Source organism: Sprattus sprattus, assembly GCF_963457725.1.
Source record: "Sprattus sprattus genome assembly, chromosome: 5".
Taxonomy (NCBI): Eukaryota; Metazoa; Chordata; class Actinopteri; order Clupeiformes; family Clupeidae; genus Sprattus; species Sprattus sprattus.
The window spans coordinates 14,974,746-14,990,050 of NC_137924.1; the positions used below are offsets into that span (position 1 = coordinate 14,974,746).

General features: G+C 43.2%; 1 protein-coding gene across 1 annotated transcript in view; it reads right to left on the reverse strand.

Moving 5' to 3' along the window:
• Window positions 1-1,430: 1,430 nt before the first annotated feature.
• Window positions 1,431-15,305, reverse strand: part of asic4a (acid-sensing (proton-gated) ion channel family member 4a) — a gene marked incomplete at its 3' end in the record, with an annotated part of 60,360 nt that continues 46,485 nt past the window's right edge. The window contains exons 2-10 of the mRNA XM_080839419.1: window positions 7,335-7,479; window positions 6,921-7,048; window positions 6,567-6,720; window positions 5,654-5,707; window positions 4,253-4,406; window positions 3,923-4,014; window positions 3,649-3,728; window positions 3,164-3,280; window positions 1,431-1,544 (exon numbers count right to left, since the gene is read on the reverse strand). Of these exons, the coding sequence (XP_080695545.1) occupies window positions 1,431-1,544; window positions 3,164-3,280; window positions 3,649-3,728; window positions 3,923-4,014; window positions 4,253-4,406; window positions 5,654-5,707; window positions 6,567-6,720; window positions 6,921-7,048; window positions 7,335-7,479 (1,038 nt within the window). The remainder of the gene's footprint in view (window positions 1,545-3,163; window positions 3,281-3,648; window positions 3,729-3,922; window positions 4,015-4,252; window positions 4,407-5,653; window positions 5,708-6,566; window positions 6,721-6,920; window positions 7,049-7,334; window positions 7,480-15,305) is intronic.

A 15,305-nucleotide genomic window follows, 5' to 3' on the forward strand; every position in this document is an offset into this window, starting at 1 on the left:
ACTCAGGGTAGTATAGCATGTCTTATCACACTTCAACAGAGAGAAAAAAATGGATTTTCACTTCAGTGTTTTTCCACTTCTCCCTAGCAGAGAACCCATTCCCCAGTGACAAACACATGCAGCCTTGGCAAAAAGAAAGGCATTTGGTTCTTTGAAGAGCCATTTGAAGATGCACAGGTTATTTCTGACAGTAGAGGGGAAAAGAGCCTCTACCAGAGAGACAAAAACGGGTCTTTTAGAGTTATGATACACCTGTAATCTTGAACTGGCCATGACCAGTTGTTACTAATTTGGCACTGATGGGAATTGTGGATTTTTATAGTTTAATAATGAATCAAACTATACAGGCTATGTATGGGCTCTATAGGTAGAACTCCTCACATCGAAAGCTAGTCTTTGGCTTCAAGCTGTGAGGGTCAGTGATGCTGAGACTACCAATCAGAGGGCACTGTTTCTCTCTGCTGTCTCTCTCTTTATATTGCTGCCATCACTGTCTTGTTCAAACAGCTTTCATGGAGTAAGGGTGTAGATGCTGATAGTAATCATAAATCATTAATGACACAACTGCTCTAGAACATTTCCCCAGATCAAAGAAAGTGATTCAGAAAAAAAAAATTAAACTCACAACACGTCTATAAGATAGATCACACTTTTGGTGAAATACATTTCTTGCCATATCACTCTATATAAATAACATTACAAAACTTCTTGAGACATTTATTATAGTTCAAATGTTGTGAATGGTCAACCATTCAAAATAAGGTAAATAGAACATTTACATATGTATCTAGGCTGGATCAACATCTAGCTCTAGTTTGAGACAGAACTGCTGTCAGGTCTACAGCACGGCCTCTCTTTCTACTAAAACTGTATCGGGACATTCTGGTCAGCAGGCAATACGTTTGAATTCCACAGTAGCCCCCTTCATTCTTTATACAAATGAGAAATCATTCAAATCTATGGCCTATGTTTGGTTATGAGGTAATGCACGGCATGACAACTCCATGAGTATGGACTGCTCATTCGCAGTCAGACATGACATGATAGCTGAAACAGGCAACTGGTCGGAGTATAAACTGGATCTAGATGACATGCAGACGTCGTCTCGTCTCCACACGATGACGATGTACCAAAAGAATCAGTATAGAAAATGGCGAGTAGCCAAAGATTGACTTCCAGACGAGAAGGGAGGGGAAAAAAAACAACAAAAAAAAACACACGAGTCTCCAGCAGGACCACTTTGTGGTGTCCAGTTTGCGTCTGCCCTGTTTGCAAAACAGGCTTGAGGTTCGACTTTGGCTGTAGCTTTCACTGACGACAGCAAGAAAGGTAGAACGGAGACTTGAGGGTCTCTTTTTTGTTATGCCCCGAATCCAGCACCGAACCAGACCATCTTTTGTTGTCATCAGGGTTGAAACTGCAGGGTGCTCCTAACAGGCAAAGTCCTCGAACACTCCGTGGTGTGGGTGATGATGGTGGTGGTTGGGCAGCATTGTGTTGGCGTACGCTCCCTCTGGAGGCCTTCTGCTCATTTCAGTGCTCTCCTAAAAGCCACAGAAGCCAAATCACATTGACATAAATCCCACATTACAGTATAATATAAATACGACTCAATATAATTACAATAATAACTAGCTGCTCAAAATGGACAAAAAAGAGACCTGTCCGAGCAACAAAAGGTATGCTATTAAACACTCCAGGCAGCCTGACCGCCTACTGAACGTTTTCTTTCCAATTATATTTTTTTCTTTATTAAATGTAAATCAGGCATATGAAAATAAAATAATACGATAATAATTAATTCATTCAATATATATTCTCTCCTCCACTGTATGACATTAAAAGTTACCAATGTAGTATCTAGTGATGTTGGTCCACAACCGAATGAAGGGCTCCAGTGGAAAACAATATTGTCTGTGTGTCTGTGTGTGTGTCGGAGTGTGTGTGATGAGCTTTGCCTTGTTTCCCTACTCCTGGAGTGTTCACTTTCAAATTATTTCCAAAGCAGGAAAAACATTTCATCATGCTCAGGGGGCCTCCAGGAAACACACAATTGACTCTGATGATAAAAACTGAATGTGTGAAAAGCTGAAATGTTTGTTTACACTAGGTACCTAAAACAATGCACTCAATTAAAGGAGACGGTGCTTTGGTTAATTAAGCTAAGTGTAGTGTAGCTAAATAAATGTAAGCATACAACACACAACAAACACGCACACCAGAACACACAGACACACACACACAAACACACTTATGTCACATGTTTGATGCTCTTTTGTCTCTTTTGTCTTGCAGGTGAGCCTGCAGCAGACTCTTAATGTCTTTCTATCTTCAGTGTATAACAGGTAATTATGCCAGCCCTGGGGCTTTGATCAGAACCAAAACTGGGATTAGATTCAATGATAGCCTTCCTCATCCTCTGAGAGAGCCACAGTCTGAAACACTGGATTGTGATCTACCGATAGCATATGAGCCCTTAACTTTGGAAATGCCTCAAGGTCCTAAAATAATACATGTGCCTCCTTACACATTTATGCTGTGAGACAGTTGCAACTAGACTAAGAGTATCTGTTGTTGTTGTTGAACCTAAAGCAGACTTCCTGCAGCAGGAACCTTCCATAAGTATCTGTTAGGTGAAAATTCACTCAAGTTATCTCAGGACTCTGGAGTTGTAGATCAGTATATTTATTCAACAACAACAAGCCTTTAAGGCACTTGATTAAAAGATTCTTAAGTCATTTAAGTCCAAATGAGTTGTATCAGTATCCATAAAGGCCTCACAAATCTGCAGCACCACAGCAACCTGTAGTTTCGTACTGCTACGCACACATTCCAGTGAATGCTATGATATAAACCTATTGTCACATATACATTATTGCCACCACTGAAATGTTTCTCTGTCCCTAAATCCCACCACACTGGTATCAAGTGTGGTGCCCTGGTATCATGTAAAATGTATCTATTTAACATTTAATTTCCTATCTGTGTCTTATAAACCCCCCCCCCTTTTTCTTTCCTTCCTACTGTGAGGCGCATTGTGTTACCTTCGTGTATGAAATGCGCCGTACAAATAAAGTTTGATTTGATTTGATTTGATTTGATTTGTAAATTGTATAGAAATAAGCAGTGTTATAGCTCAGCTCTCCACAAGGTTTAGGCTCACCTTAGGTTTAGTCTCCTCCAGCCCCACTGTGGCCACTGTGCTCGGCTTCTGTGTCGTCGCTGTCTTCTTCTCCTCCTTTGGGGGCTTCACCAGCCTCTGCAGTCTGTGCTTCGTCACCTGGTGGACAAACAAGACAGATTAGGACAGGACAGGACAGGACAGGACAGGACAGGACAGGACAGGACAGGACAGGACAGGACAGGCACCGCTCTGCCAACTTTATCTGCACACACAGGCCGGGCGACGCCAGTGAACATCCTTTTTATTAAAGACATTTACAGGGCGAGCTCGGCTTTAACAATGCAGAAAGGATTTGTGTGTGTGTGTGTGTGTGTGTGTGTGTGTGTGTGTGTGTGTGAGAGTGTGTGTGAGTGTGTGTGTGTGTGGGCAAATGAAACGAAAGCTGCTGTGTAAGCAGGCTTCAGCAGTATATTGAAGTGAATTTAACACATATGCATGGAAAGGGGACAACGGTATGCGGTTACCTCATAAATGTAGTCCAGTATCTCTAACACCGTGAGGATACTGGCGCCAATGAACAGGCCCATCTGCCCACCAATGTCACCTGAATATTAAGACGGAATATAACACCAGTCTGACGGCATTCATTACACTGACCATTCACTGTAAACATCTGTGTAGCCTCAAATATATTCATAGCAAATGAGAACGTTTGAGGAGGCATTAGCATCTGTTGCAATACAGAGGGAACTGTAACAACAGGGACGAAAAGTGTATGGTAGAAAATGAATGACCCACCTAAAAGACCAGCCACATCATATGCCTTCTTCTGCTCTATTGTTTCATAGTTCAGAGCTTCAAAGAATATATCCAGCACAAGAAAGTTGTCTCTAAAAAATAAATAAAAAACAACAGCATCCATTTATTAGGAAGTTCCAATAATGAAACACCATCACAGTTCAGTTATTTGAAATTGACAGGACCAACTCCTCTATCAACCACTGCAATCTGTCCCAGCATGGAGCCAGAGAGACGGGCTCTCAATGTCACCCTGCAGCTGTAAAGCTGTCTGCCAGTGACTGACACCTGGCCCTGTGCCCTGCCTGACTGCGGAGACATGATGGCTACCTGATGTACTCCTCCGTCTTGTCAAATTTCCTGGACAGGTAGCGAGCGGAGCCCCTGCTGGGGATCTTGACCATGGACAGCTCCTTGCCGTAGCGCGTCAGGTTGCAGGGTGTCTCGCAGGGGCAGATGTCCCCTGAGCTCTTCTGCAGCAGGGCTGGGGCAGGAGGAGATGGAGGGATGTGAGAGAGTGGCACAGGGACAACAGTTGTGTGCATTTTATGGCCACCATGCTATGACTGAGGGCTTGCTCTGGACAAAGTGAAGCACACTGAATGGGTGTTTCTAAACTACACACATGTACCCATGCCTAGATATCCAAGAGACAAGTGGGACCAGAGTTTTTAACTATTTTGTACAGATCAAACTATTGTTTATATAGACAGATTTTTCACAGACAGATAAAGTCTTATGTTGGCAAATTGGTTGAGAAGCACACAAACCAGTGCTGTATTCTGCGGGGACACAAAAGCCTATACATCCTGTGATGCTGTTTAGGAAGTACACTGCACATAAGGTAAATTCAGGCATGTCACACTAAGATGAGAGAGAAAAAAAACTATTAGGAGTAAATGCAAAGGAGCCTATGTCATCTCCTAGCACTAATTCAAATTGCCAGAGTTAATTAGGTTATCTGTATGCATGGCCCATGCAGATCCCATTCTGGGAAGAATGGCAGAAAAACCAGCCATAAAATATAAATATATAAATAATCCTCAAACATACGACCTCTCAAAAGGATCAAATTTATTCTTATTATTTGAAGAGAGAATGCAGCCAATATAAATGCGGGGACCTTCATGTGAGCCATACCCAGGGCTTAGTTCAACCAGCCATTAAATGGGCTCGGAATTCCTTTTGACGAGTGAGATAATTAAATTTCGGGGTTATTAGATGAGACGATCATCGCAGCCCTGATACATCTCAGATCACGTAATAAAGCGTCCCGTTTACGACCCATCGTAAAGCCGCAGGGACACGGAAGCTCTTGGGGGAGTCGTAACGCCCTACACCTCACAGACGGCTGGTGGTGGCGGCTGCATTTAAATGGAGTGGCGCCCATGGAGAGGATGCCAGCACATTGGGAACGCTCCTGGGGCCCAGGCCAAGTAAGCACTGAGACATATTATTGTCACTCTCAGCAGCCTCCGTCTGCTGTCACTGAGCCTTGCTCTCTCTCTCTCTCTCTCTCTCTCTCTCTCTCTCTCTATCTCTCTCTCTCACACACATAGAGAGAGACATAGAGGAAGGGAGATTGTCACTCTCTAAGGTATTTTTTTTGGGGGGGGGGCTTGCTGTGAAACACAATGCTTCCTTTATCGTGTATTTAATTATTCTGAACTACCGATTTCATTGTCATATCCCTTAAGGCCCCTTTTATTTTGAACGAGGAGCATATCTTACCGAGTGCTTTGTCAACACACTTGACGCTGTTGGGAGTGCAGATATCGGCAGTTCCTGGTATACAAAACACAAAATGAGACTGATCAATCAAATAACGAAAGGGGAAGAGCGATGCCTTATAGAAAGAGAAACCAACAGCAGTGGAAAAACACAGGAGCTCATTAGAATGGGTGTGCTGGCCTATCACTGCTCTTTAAATGATGGAGCATGCTATCTGACTGGCGGGGATGAGTTCCATTTCACAATGTCTCTGCCATGTCCGATTTCCGGCCCTGATTGTGCAAAAGAGGGAAAAAAAATTGAATTGAGTGCTTCAGTCCCACCCCAAAGGCATATTTAGAAAGTCTTTTAAAACCAATCCATGATTCACCTTCTCTCAGACAAACATGGCACAGGACTCACTAATGATAGGAATTCATCAGTGGCACAATTAATCAGGGGAAATATGTAACGCACACAAGACAAAATGTTCTTTGAGTTAATGTTTGGGGAACAGACTCCTTTTCAATTTGCATTAGGAAAGATTTATTTGAGGACATTAAATTCCTGGAACAGAGGCACGGGGGTTTCATTAGGGGCCAGGCGAGAATAGGCCCTGTCTCCTGGATCTCCTGAATGATAAGGAGTCAGGTGGTCCTCAGTTAATTATATGGGTCGCTAATGCCGGTGTAGGAACAAAAAAAAAAATAGAGAGAGTCCCCACTCTCTCCCTTGCCAATGAGAATGAAGCCAGTAGCTGGCAGGGTGCATATTCTGACTCCACCGTTTCAATTTTAAAACAACCTATTTCTAGCATGGCAGAAAAACAGACAAGTCATCATGTTGTCGTTTAGCGCTGCCGTGAGGGAACCCCCCCCCCCCCCCCCCCCCCTGTAATAAAAGATGCCAACAATCAGGGGGATTAGCTGTCTACCTGGCATGTGGACCATCCGGCAGTTGCACTCCTTGATGACGGCCATGCTCTCGCAGCGCAGGAGGCAGGCACTGATGCTGTACGTGTCGTAGCCCGGGATCATCTGGTCCATGGTAGAGCGGCAGTTCCCCCACGGCTGAGGCAGGTAGGTCAGCTGAGCCGAGACAGAGACGAAAGACAGAGAGAGAGAGAGAGAGAGAGAGAGAGAGAGAGAGAGAGAGAGAGAGAGAGAGAGAGTTGGGAAGTGAGAGAAAGAGTGTTGGGAAGAGAGAGAAAGGCTGATGAGATGAGGAGCCCAGCCCGTGGCGTGTGATCTATAGGGTGAGCCAGGGCGAGGGCTTCAGAGAGGCCTACCCTTTGTTCCTGACATGAAACAAAGGTCTGGAATCCCGGGGAGACGCCAAAGCCCAGCTGGTGGATGTAGGGAGGCTCGTCCTGACTGTGGATCTGCACACGGATCCCCGCCTCTAACGACGTCTCGTCTGTGGTTGAAAGAAAAGACAGATAAACCCTGAGAGAGGAGGGAAGCAGCAGCAGCAGGAGGAGCAGGAGGAGGAGGAGGAGGAACAGGAGGAGGAGGTAGGGGACCAAATCCCCACATACATCCATCTATATGGAAAACAGTAAGAACTGAACCTCACAAGTCTTTCCCCAGACAAGTAAACATTAAGTTGTATGCATAGGGGAAATGGACAGGAATCTCATTAGGTTTGCTTTTTTTCTGACATTGGCTACTGGAGCATTGGGGGCAGAGGAGAGGTAACTTACTTGTTTCTTTCCAAATTGGCAGGTACTCATCCTGTTGGATATCCAGCATGATCTCCAGACCATTACCCATGCCCCCTTGCTTGCTCTTGCGGGCTGTTGACTTGTTGCCATTAAAGGTGTAGCACTTCCCATATCTTGTATATACCTGTGCCAGAAATAAACATGATTCAGTTCATCATTAAAGTGTTCATCAGAGAGTGGTCTCAATAACTCAAGACCTGGGGAAAATTCGAATCTGATTATTCAAATCAATATAATTCATAATAATAATAATTATGGCAAAATAAAAAGGCATAGTCCTGGATTTATCCAATGTCCTTCAAGAGCTGTAGATGAATATCTAACCTGCATGACTTAACAACTTATGTTTATGTTTTTGCATGCTCTGTTGTGTTGTGTTTTAATTCTTTTTTATTTCCTTATCAGCAGATTTGAATTTTCTACATGTTTATATCATAATAAAAAGGCATAATCACAAAACAAATGTTCATCCTAAAAAATAGATATGCTCCAGAAGGACTTCAACTCTAAACAAGTATGTAACTGAGAGACGACTTAAATGTCTAAGCTACTCAGTGTTCTGAATCAATATTGATCTTGTACTCTAGACAAGTACAAAGTCTACCTTGCTTCGCTTTCTCATTCTCATTAGTTATTTATTTAGTCATTCAAATTATTAGTGTAGATTGAAAGTTCAGCGTCTGTACCACTGTGATGTACTCTGTCTTCTTCAAAAGATACAAAAGGGAGGCATACATTGTTCAAAATCAACTCGTCCCTTCACACAAAAATCATCATATGAAATAATTGCTCCCGTTGGTTGTTATTGAGACGAGAATACAAAAATGAGACAATTCAAAATGACAATGACGCAATTCAAAATGGAAGCATACTGTCTCTGCAACGCGCACAACGTTCCTCTTCTTTGTTTACTGCCGTTGCTTCATTTTTAGGGTGACAAAAGACTGCTTTTCTGGTCGTATATCTCTCAAGCCTGGAGACACTGTAATGAAACACTCAAGAATCGAAAAAAGAGCACCACTGACAAATAAATGTCACGAGAAAATAGATCAGCTTCGCGGATGGATGGATGACAAGAGTAATAACAGCCGGGCTAAATGGATAGTGGAAGCCTCAAAAACACACCATGCTCTCAACCCAGCTCTGCTCTCATAATAACAGCTGTGCCTAAGCGTCAGCAACAGCCCAAAGGCTGGCGTGGGGACCTGTGATGTCTAAATCAGGGACAGAAAATGAAACAACACATTGACTCGTTTGGTAAGCAACGTCTTGGGTCTACTTGAAATGGCACACCAACTAAAGTCGTGGACATGGCTGTCAAGGCTGTAATTCCGTCTCGGGCAGCGCGGAACTGTTGTTTCTCTTTGCGGCTCAAGACTGGGTCACGCTCGCATACAAAACTGAGAGATGGTAAAGCTGAAGCAGATACAAATGCACCAATATGCACACATGCACACACCGACACACACCCACTAATCAAATCAATCCCAGTCAATCAAACAGGATGGAGGGCAAAAGCAGAAGTACATCATCTTTGCCAGAGTGATGGCATTCGATTTCAAGCAATCCTTGTCTCTCTAAAATAACGTTTAAAATTGCTTCAGAAAATTGATCTGCATTTCACCTGACATCAAATCTTTCCAAGCTGGAGAAAGTGTTTCAGAGGGAACCTTAAAACCCTGACAATGAATATAAAGGTAATTCCAACATTCAAATCAGTTTGGCAGCGATGCTTACTGACAATTTATGAAACTAAACCCTCTGTTCCTCAAATGAGATTGGCTGGAAAACATTGGAGCCATGCTTTTATTTCCACAGGGACAATTCTGACAATCTGATCTGATTTGACGATAATGATTCCCTAAATACTCCTGGGTCATCCTGGGTAATACTGTGAGTACAATGCCAGTTAAAATGGCTGTGTATCTTTGATATAATCCAGTCTCTTGGGCATTCATACAAGAGTATGAATCATCAGACATTGCTTAATTCATAATATAAAAGTCATCTAGCCAAAACAGTGAAAACGCTACACAATGACTCATTGTAAATTGATTAATTCAGTGTTTTCAGGAAGTAAATACAAAAATAAAGCAATAAAGGGATCAGGACATTTAGAGAACATCTGAAGAGATTGGAAAAGATCCCTCTCCCCACCCCTCTCCAAAATCATCTTAGTTTAGAACAAAGTAGATGGTTCCACAGATCAGTGGGGGCAGTTTACACTATTAATGCTGTGCTCTAGACCCGTCCGTTCAAAAGTGAGTCCCAAAGGTTATCTTCCATTATAAAACAATTGGGTTCTAGCGCGTAATTTAGCTGTTTCTGATTGGACGAGAGACATTCCATGCTATAGGTTATTCTTCAACATACCTACAGTTACGGGACTTTTCACAGCTAAAAATAAATCACTCCGCGATGAAACATTCGCATTGATGATAACCGTTAATTCAAAGTTTTTAAAATTCCAAACCAAGACGTTGACAATGGAATTATTTTTTGTTGCGGAGAAACAATGGCGTGGGAGTGGGGTAGGTTAGGTGGCTACGGCCGAACACCACCCGTGGGATTATCCCTTACCTTCCCCACTCCCACTCGTGCTATATTGCTTAAATGTAGCTTCAGAGTCACTCTCCCAGACAGATTTTAGCCTCATCCTATTAGTTAGGGTGTGTTCGTATTGATTGCATTTCCAATGACAACATTTTTTATGGTAGCTTTCATAAATCTACAGTGATCTAAAATGCTTGCCAGAGGGCTTCAGAGGGAAAGGCTAACCCCACCTCTATACCATTGTATCTGTATTGAACAAATAATACCACTTTTGTCTGAAACACATTTTCCCGGAAGATCAGCAATAAACTGTGGCTGCGTTCACATTTAAGACAAAGTGAAACACCCTTGCAAACTTTTGATATAAACTGGAGCTGCTTATTCACGCTGAGTTCAGAGGATGGGTTTGCACAGCATCCTTCTATGTTGAAGTAGTGGGGCTTCTGGATCAGGGTCCACCTGAATATTTGTATACTGAAATCTGAAGTCTTGGTGGCGCCAAGGCTCTCCAGCTCCCACGGAACTGCCAACTGTGGCTGGAACAATACACCAACCAGTCTGACTACTCATAAAGAGAACTGAAGAAGAAGAAATCTAAGAAAAAAGGCTCTTGAAATTCATGGTTACTAGTACAAAAAGACATCCTAAAAACCACAGACCAATCTAAAAGAGACAACATAACGACTATCCCTCCTCATCCTATCCAGACTTCACAATGAAACGTGTTCCTATTTGTTATTTCAGGGTTGTTCACAAGGCAGGTTGTATGCAGGGGCAGTAAACTGGATACTTCTAGCTCAATGTCCCCCACTATGTCTTTCACCATTAATCACAGACAGTGTGCCCTTCATAGGGGTTTTACTGTGGTGGTGTGCCCGGATCCTTCTGCAAAGCTCTTGTTCCAATCCCAATCTAGCGATGTGCCAAAGCTAGCAGGTGCACCTTTTGCTAATTTTTCGCATATCGGTGATGCCGACAGTAATGATCAGAAACATACAAATAAATGAATTGCTATCTTCACACAAAATCATTTTGAATTGCAAATGGAGGTAAAACGGATGGTCTACCCAGTTTGTAAAATGCCTTGCCTGTAGGAAAGACAAACACAGAGAACAAAGCTGTCCAAAAGAACTGTGCTCATACCAACACCTGTGACTGACAAGGCCCATTAACATTAGCAGCGTTAATCTCTTCAAGTCCAGGCAGAGTGCGGCCCAGAAATTTAATCTGCACCTATCATTGATTTACTCCAACTTCTACTGGCACACTTAATCCCTGAATGCTGCAATTTAATCTTATACTACAGGTCTAGTGTGAGCAACCTTCAGGCAGATTTCCTTCCGCTAAACTGTATGATATAAATAAATAAGTGGCATGCGAGTATTGTAGCACACACTTAAGACTCAAGGGTCCCTCAGTTCTGCTCTGAAACCTTGGCTTTTCTGGGGTTAAGAGATGACAGCCGTGTGTTCACAAATTATGTCTCTGGAGAGTGCCACAAGTTTTCCCATCATCGGCGGCTGGTAATAGCTGTTGGCAGAGCCTCCGCTGCCTCATTTCTCTGGTTTAGAGTCCCTCTCTCCGAGAGCTCTCCTGACTGATGGACCATTTTTTCCACCCCTTGTTGTTACATGTCACCCCCAAAGTCAGCAAAGGAAAAGAGTCTGACTTTGTCACTTCCAGAGGACAGGCCTCAGTGGCTGCAGAAACTCGGTTGAGGAGGGATGAAGCTGGAGCTGGCTCTCTCTTTCTCTTTCTCTCTCTCTCTCGACAGGGCTCCACACAGAACTACACATGGGTTCAACCATCACGCCAAGCAATTACATGGTGTAAATCTTTAGCTAGATAAAAAGCATTTTGATTATGCTAAAATATTTTGCTAACCTTCGAGACCAATGTCCATTGAGCAGCTGCATAACTAACATGCTAGCCCCATTAAAATGCCATGCAAGCTCTCAGCCGTTCCTCTTGGAGAAATGCCTGACTACGTCTCATTTGCATAAATCTTTCCTCTAGTAGCACCCAACTTAATTGGGCTTAATGTCTGGCCATTAAGTCTTTTGGCAGTGTTATTTTTAAAATGGTCTTGTTTCTCTCCCATTGTCTCTCTGTTTGAGACCCCCTTAACAGGCCTGCTCCATGCAGAAATTGCTGTTTTCTGCATCGCTGTACACTATAGCTCCAGAAAGTGTTTTTATGATAGCCCTTCAACAGATTGTAGAGCCTCGTTTCCTTAATGCAAGCAAGAGGAGAACATGTAGGATGTGAGCTATTAGCATTTCATGTTTCAGAGAGGTGGGTTAAAAAAACATTGCACAAGGTGGACACACACACCCTACTTGAGACTGACTAAAGGGTCTGAGCTGTCAGCAAGTGTAAGCAAGTGAGGGAATCAGTCACTTGATGCCTGTGTTTAATGGGTACATCTTTCCCCCTGGGAGACTGCAGTTGATAACAACATGATCATAGACAGAGAGAGAGAGAGAGCACACCGTAGACTTTTACTAAAGGGCATCGACAAACAAAATACTTTTCACTCAAGCTTGCCGGGATAAAATGTATATATGCAGCCATTTGTTGAAACGTGCTGTGCTGACCCGGAGCCCGGAACAACAGCATTATTCCCCTGCAACTGAGAGGAGTGGTGGTATTTCACTTGACAAGGTGTGCAAACAGATAGCAGTTTTGAGACTTAATTGAATAATAATCCTGAGCCCAAGCGTGACATGAGGGGCCAAGAGGGGCCTCATGGAACCGATCAGATTGGTCATGAGTCAACGCTCACACAAATCTACCATGGACCAACGAGAGACGGAGCAGTGGGTGAGGTGGTGAGGGGGTGCAGGGGGCGGGCCCTTCCATCACACCCAGGAAGTGAGACACAGCTCACGACCTCGGCACCGGCAGGCGAACGTTTCAAAGACGGCGCTTCGGCGCAAAACGAAGGAGACTTTTAAACGGGGCCGTCTAAACAGTTTATGCGGGAATAAGAGGCGCGTGGCGTTCCACTCCATTAACTTCCCTCTCGTGGGCAGCCACTCAACTCTGCGTCTGGGGCGGCTCTTTGGCACGCCATCAAACGCATTACATTTATTGTATATCAATTCCTAACTTCATTAAACAAGTGACTGGCAGTATCTTTTTAAGTAGCTTATCCCCCCCGTGCACACAGCGCACAGAAAAACGGGTCATGTCAGGGGCTTGTCAGTGCCGGCGAACAAGCGAGAGTGGATTATTGGAGTGGCTTTATCTCAGTACATTAATCTGAGATAGTAATAAATGTAGATTTGCCTGAAACGGACATACTTATTCTCCAGTAGATAAAAAAAATGATGCCTCCTTACATGTCACTGAGCTTCTAATGAGAGTGGCACACACAAGCCATATTCTCTGAACTCTCCTAGCGAGTGTAATTACAACTGATAAGATCAGGTAAAAGTCAAACGGGTAGAATTAGGCACTAATCACAGTAAGATGACAGATCTTGCAGGGTTATAGTGTTCAATCTCGTCTGGGGAATTCTGCTAGCTCTGCGATAGCTACCACGCAGCTACTACATGGCGTCCAGAGATGCCATCAATTGGCACACATAAATTGTACTTCCCTACATGAATCACAATGAAAAGCAAACACGTGCGATCAATCTCGTAGACTGTGCATGAATTGTTAAGCAGAACTTGATCCCGTCGTAAAAGAAAAACATGCAGTATGTGATACAATCAGGGCCATGCCAAGATCTTGTCACACAGTACAGTAAAGGAGGAAGACTGAAAAAATATGAGGATGCCTTACTGACAATCTTGTTTCCAATTTATAATGGCTATGTGTTGAACGTGAGTAAACTACATTACTGTTCCCAATACCCCTCCCCCAGCCTGCTTTTTCCATCTATATCTGGGTGCTTGTGTTTGTGTGTGTGAGGGTGTTTGTGTGTGTGTGTGTGTGCGCGCGTGCTTGGTGAGAAAAATAGCCGAGACAGTGTGTGCACTCTTTCTCTGTCCCTTCCCTTAAAAGCCATACACTGACAATCTCAAGGGGCTTTGTTGGGAAGCCCCCCCCCCCCCCCCCCCTTCCTCCATCCCAATCTCCCCACACCCCTTACCTGCCAATGCACAAATGCTTCTAATGGAGCTGAGAGCTGCAGTCACTCTTCTCCACCCCCAAGCAAACACAGTTACGCTCCCGGGCCCCCGAACATCTGAGACTGCCCACCGTGGACAGATAATGGAGCCATTTGGAAATGTGATTAGATTTGAAGACAATTGGAATCAATGAATTTATATTACCATGGGGGCTCGCAAACCACAAAGCAGTCTTTTTTATGTAGTGGTGATAAGTCCTGTCTTGCCCATAAAACGTCTACTGTTTGAATTGCTTGTGGAATGGATATAGTGCAATGTCTTGGTGCAGAGATAGAAGGTGCAAAATTACATTCGGATTAGAACTCACATGAAAAAGTTCTTCCCTTAAAATTCAGATTTTGTACGACTAGATATCATTTTAATATGGCGTCGCCATGCACATTTATTTCACTGAATTGATTCTCCTTACAGAGACCTCATCTTTGAAATTCACAGCTGATCTCTTGGAGACCTTATCTAAACTGCATACACAGTGCTGCTCTGCCTATTTTTGACAGTGGACTGGTGCGCACGTGGGGAAACATTTAGAGTAGGTGCAAAAGCTTGCATCCAAGGCTCTAAACCTCAAAAGCGTGGTAAGAAATGGGTTCAGACCTTCAATCGCCATACACACACTATGACCAAATTAGCCTTTTATCATTTTGATAACATAAAAGGCCTCCCGTGCAAACGACACTAGGTGAAACTCATCCATGCCTTTATCTCAAGCAGGCTTCACTATTTCTACACTATTCACTTCTCAAGCCTTCTGAAACAGACCATATATCAGCTGCAGTTCAAAAAACCAATGCGAGGATGAAGAGAACTGAACTGAATTACCCCCATTTTTGATGTTTGCAATGGCTTGCAGTTCAATTATTGATTTTGATATTCTGCTATTAAGGTTATAAAATACTGTGGAAGGGTTTCCAAAATAAAAAATCAGTTTACTCCAAGTGTTGGCACCCTGAGCTCAAGTCTCTAAGAGACCATGAGGGGTTCATTGGTGAATAATAACCACAGTCGAAACCAAATATGGCAAAGCAGCATTTACCTGTTGTGATCTCAGATCTCTTACAAGCTACCTGTTTTCCATATCCCTACTACAATTAACCAATTATATTCACAATGACCATTTCTGTTTCTCTTAACAGCCGTCTACCTTTAAAGTTCTTGCTATGTTAATACCTATATTTATTTTGTAAATATTGGTTACTAGTACATATACCCTTTTTCACGTTTTCACTTCTATATTAAATGTTGATGACACTGAATG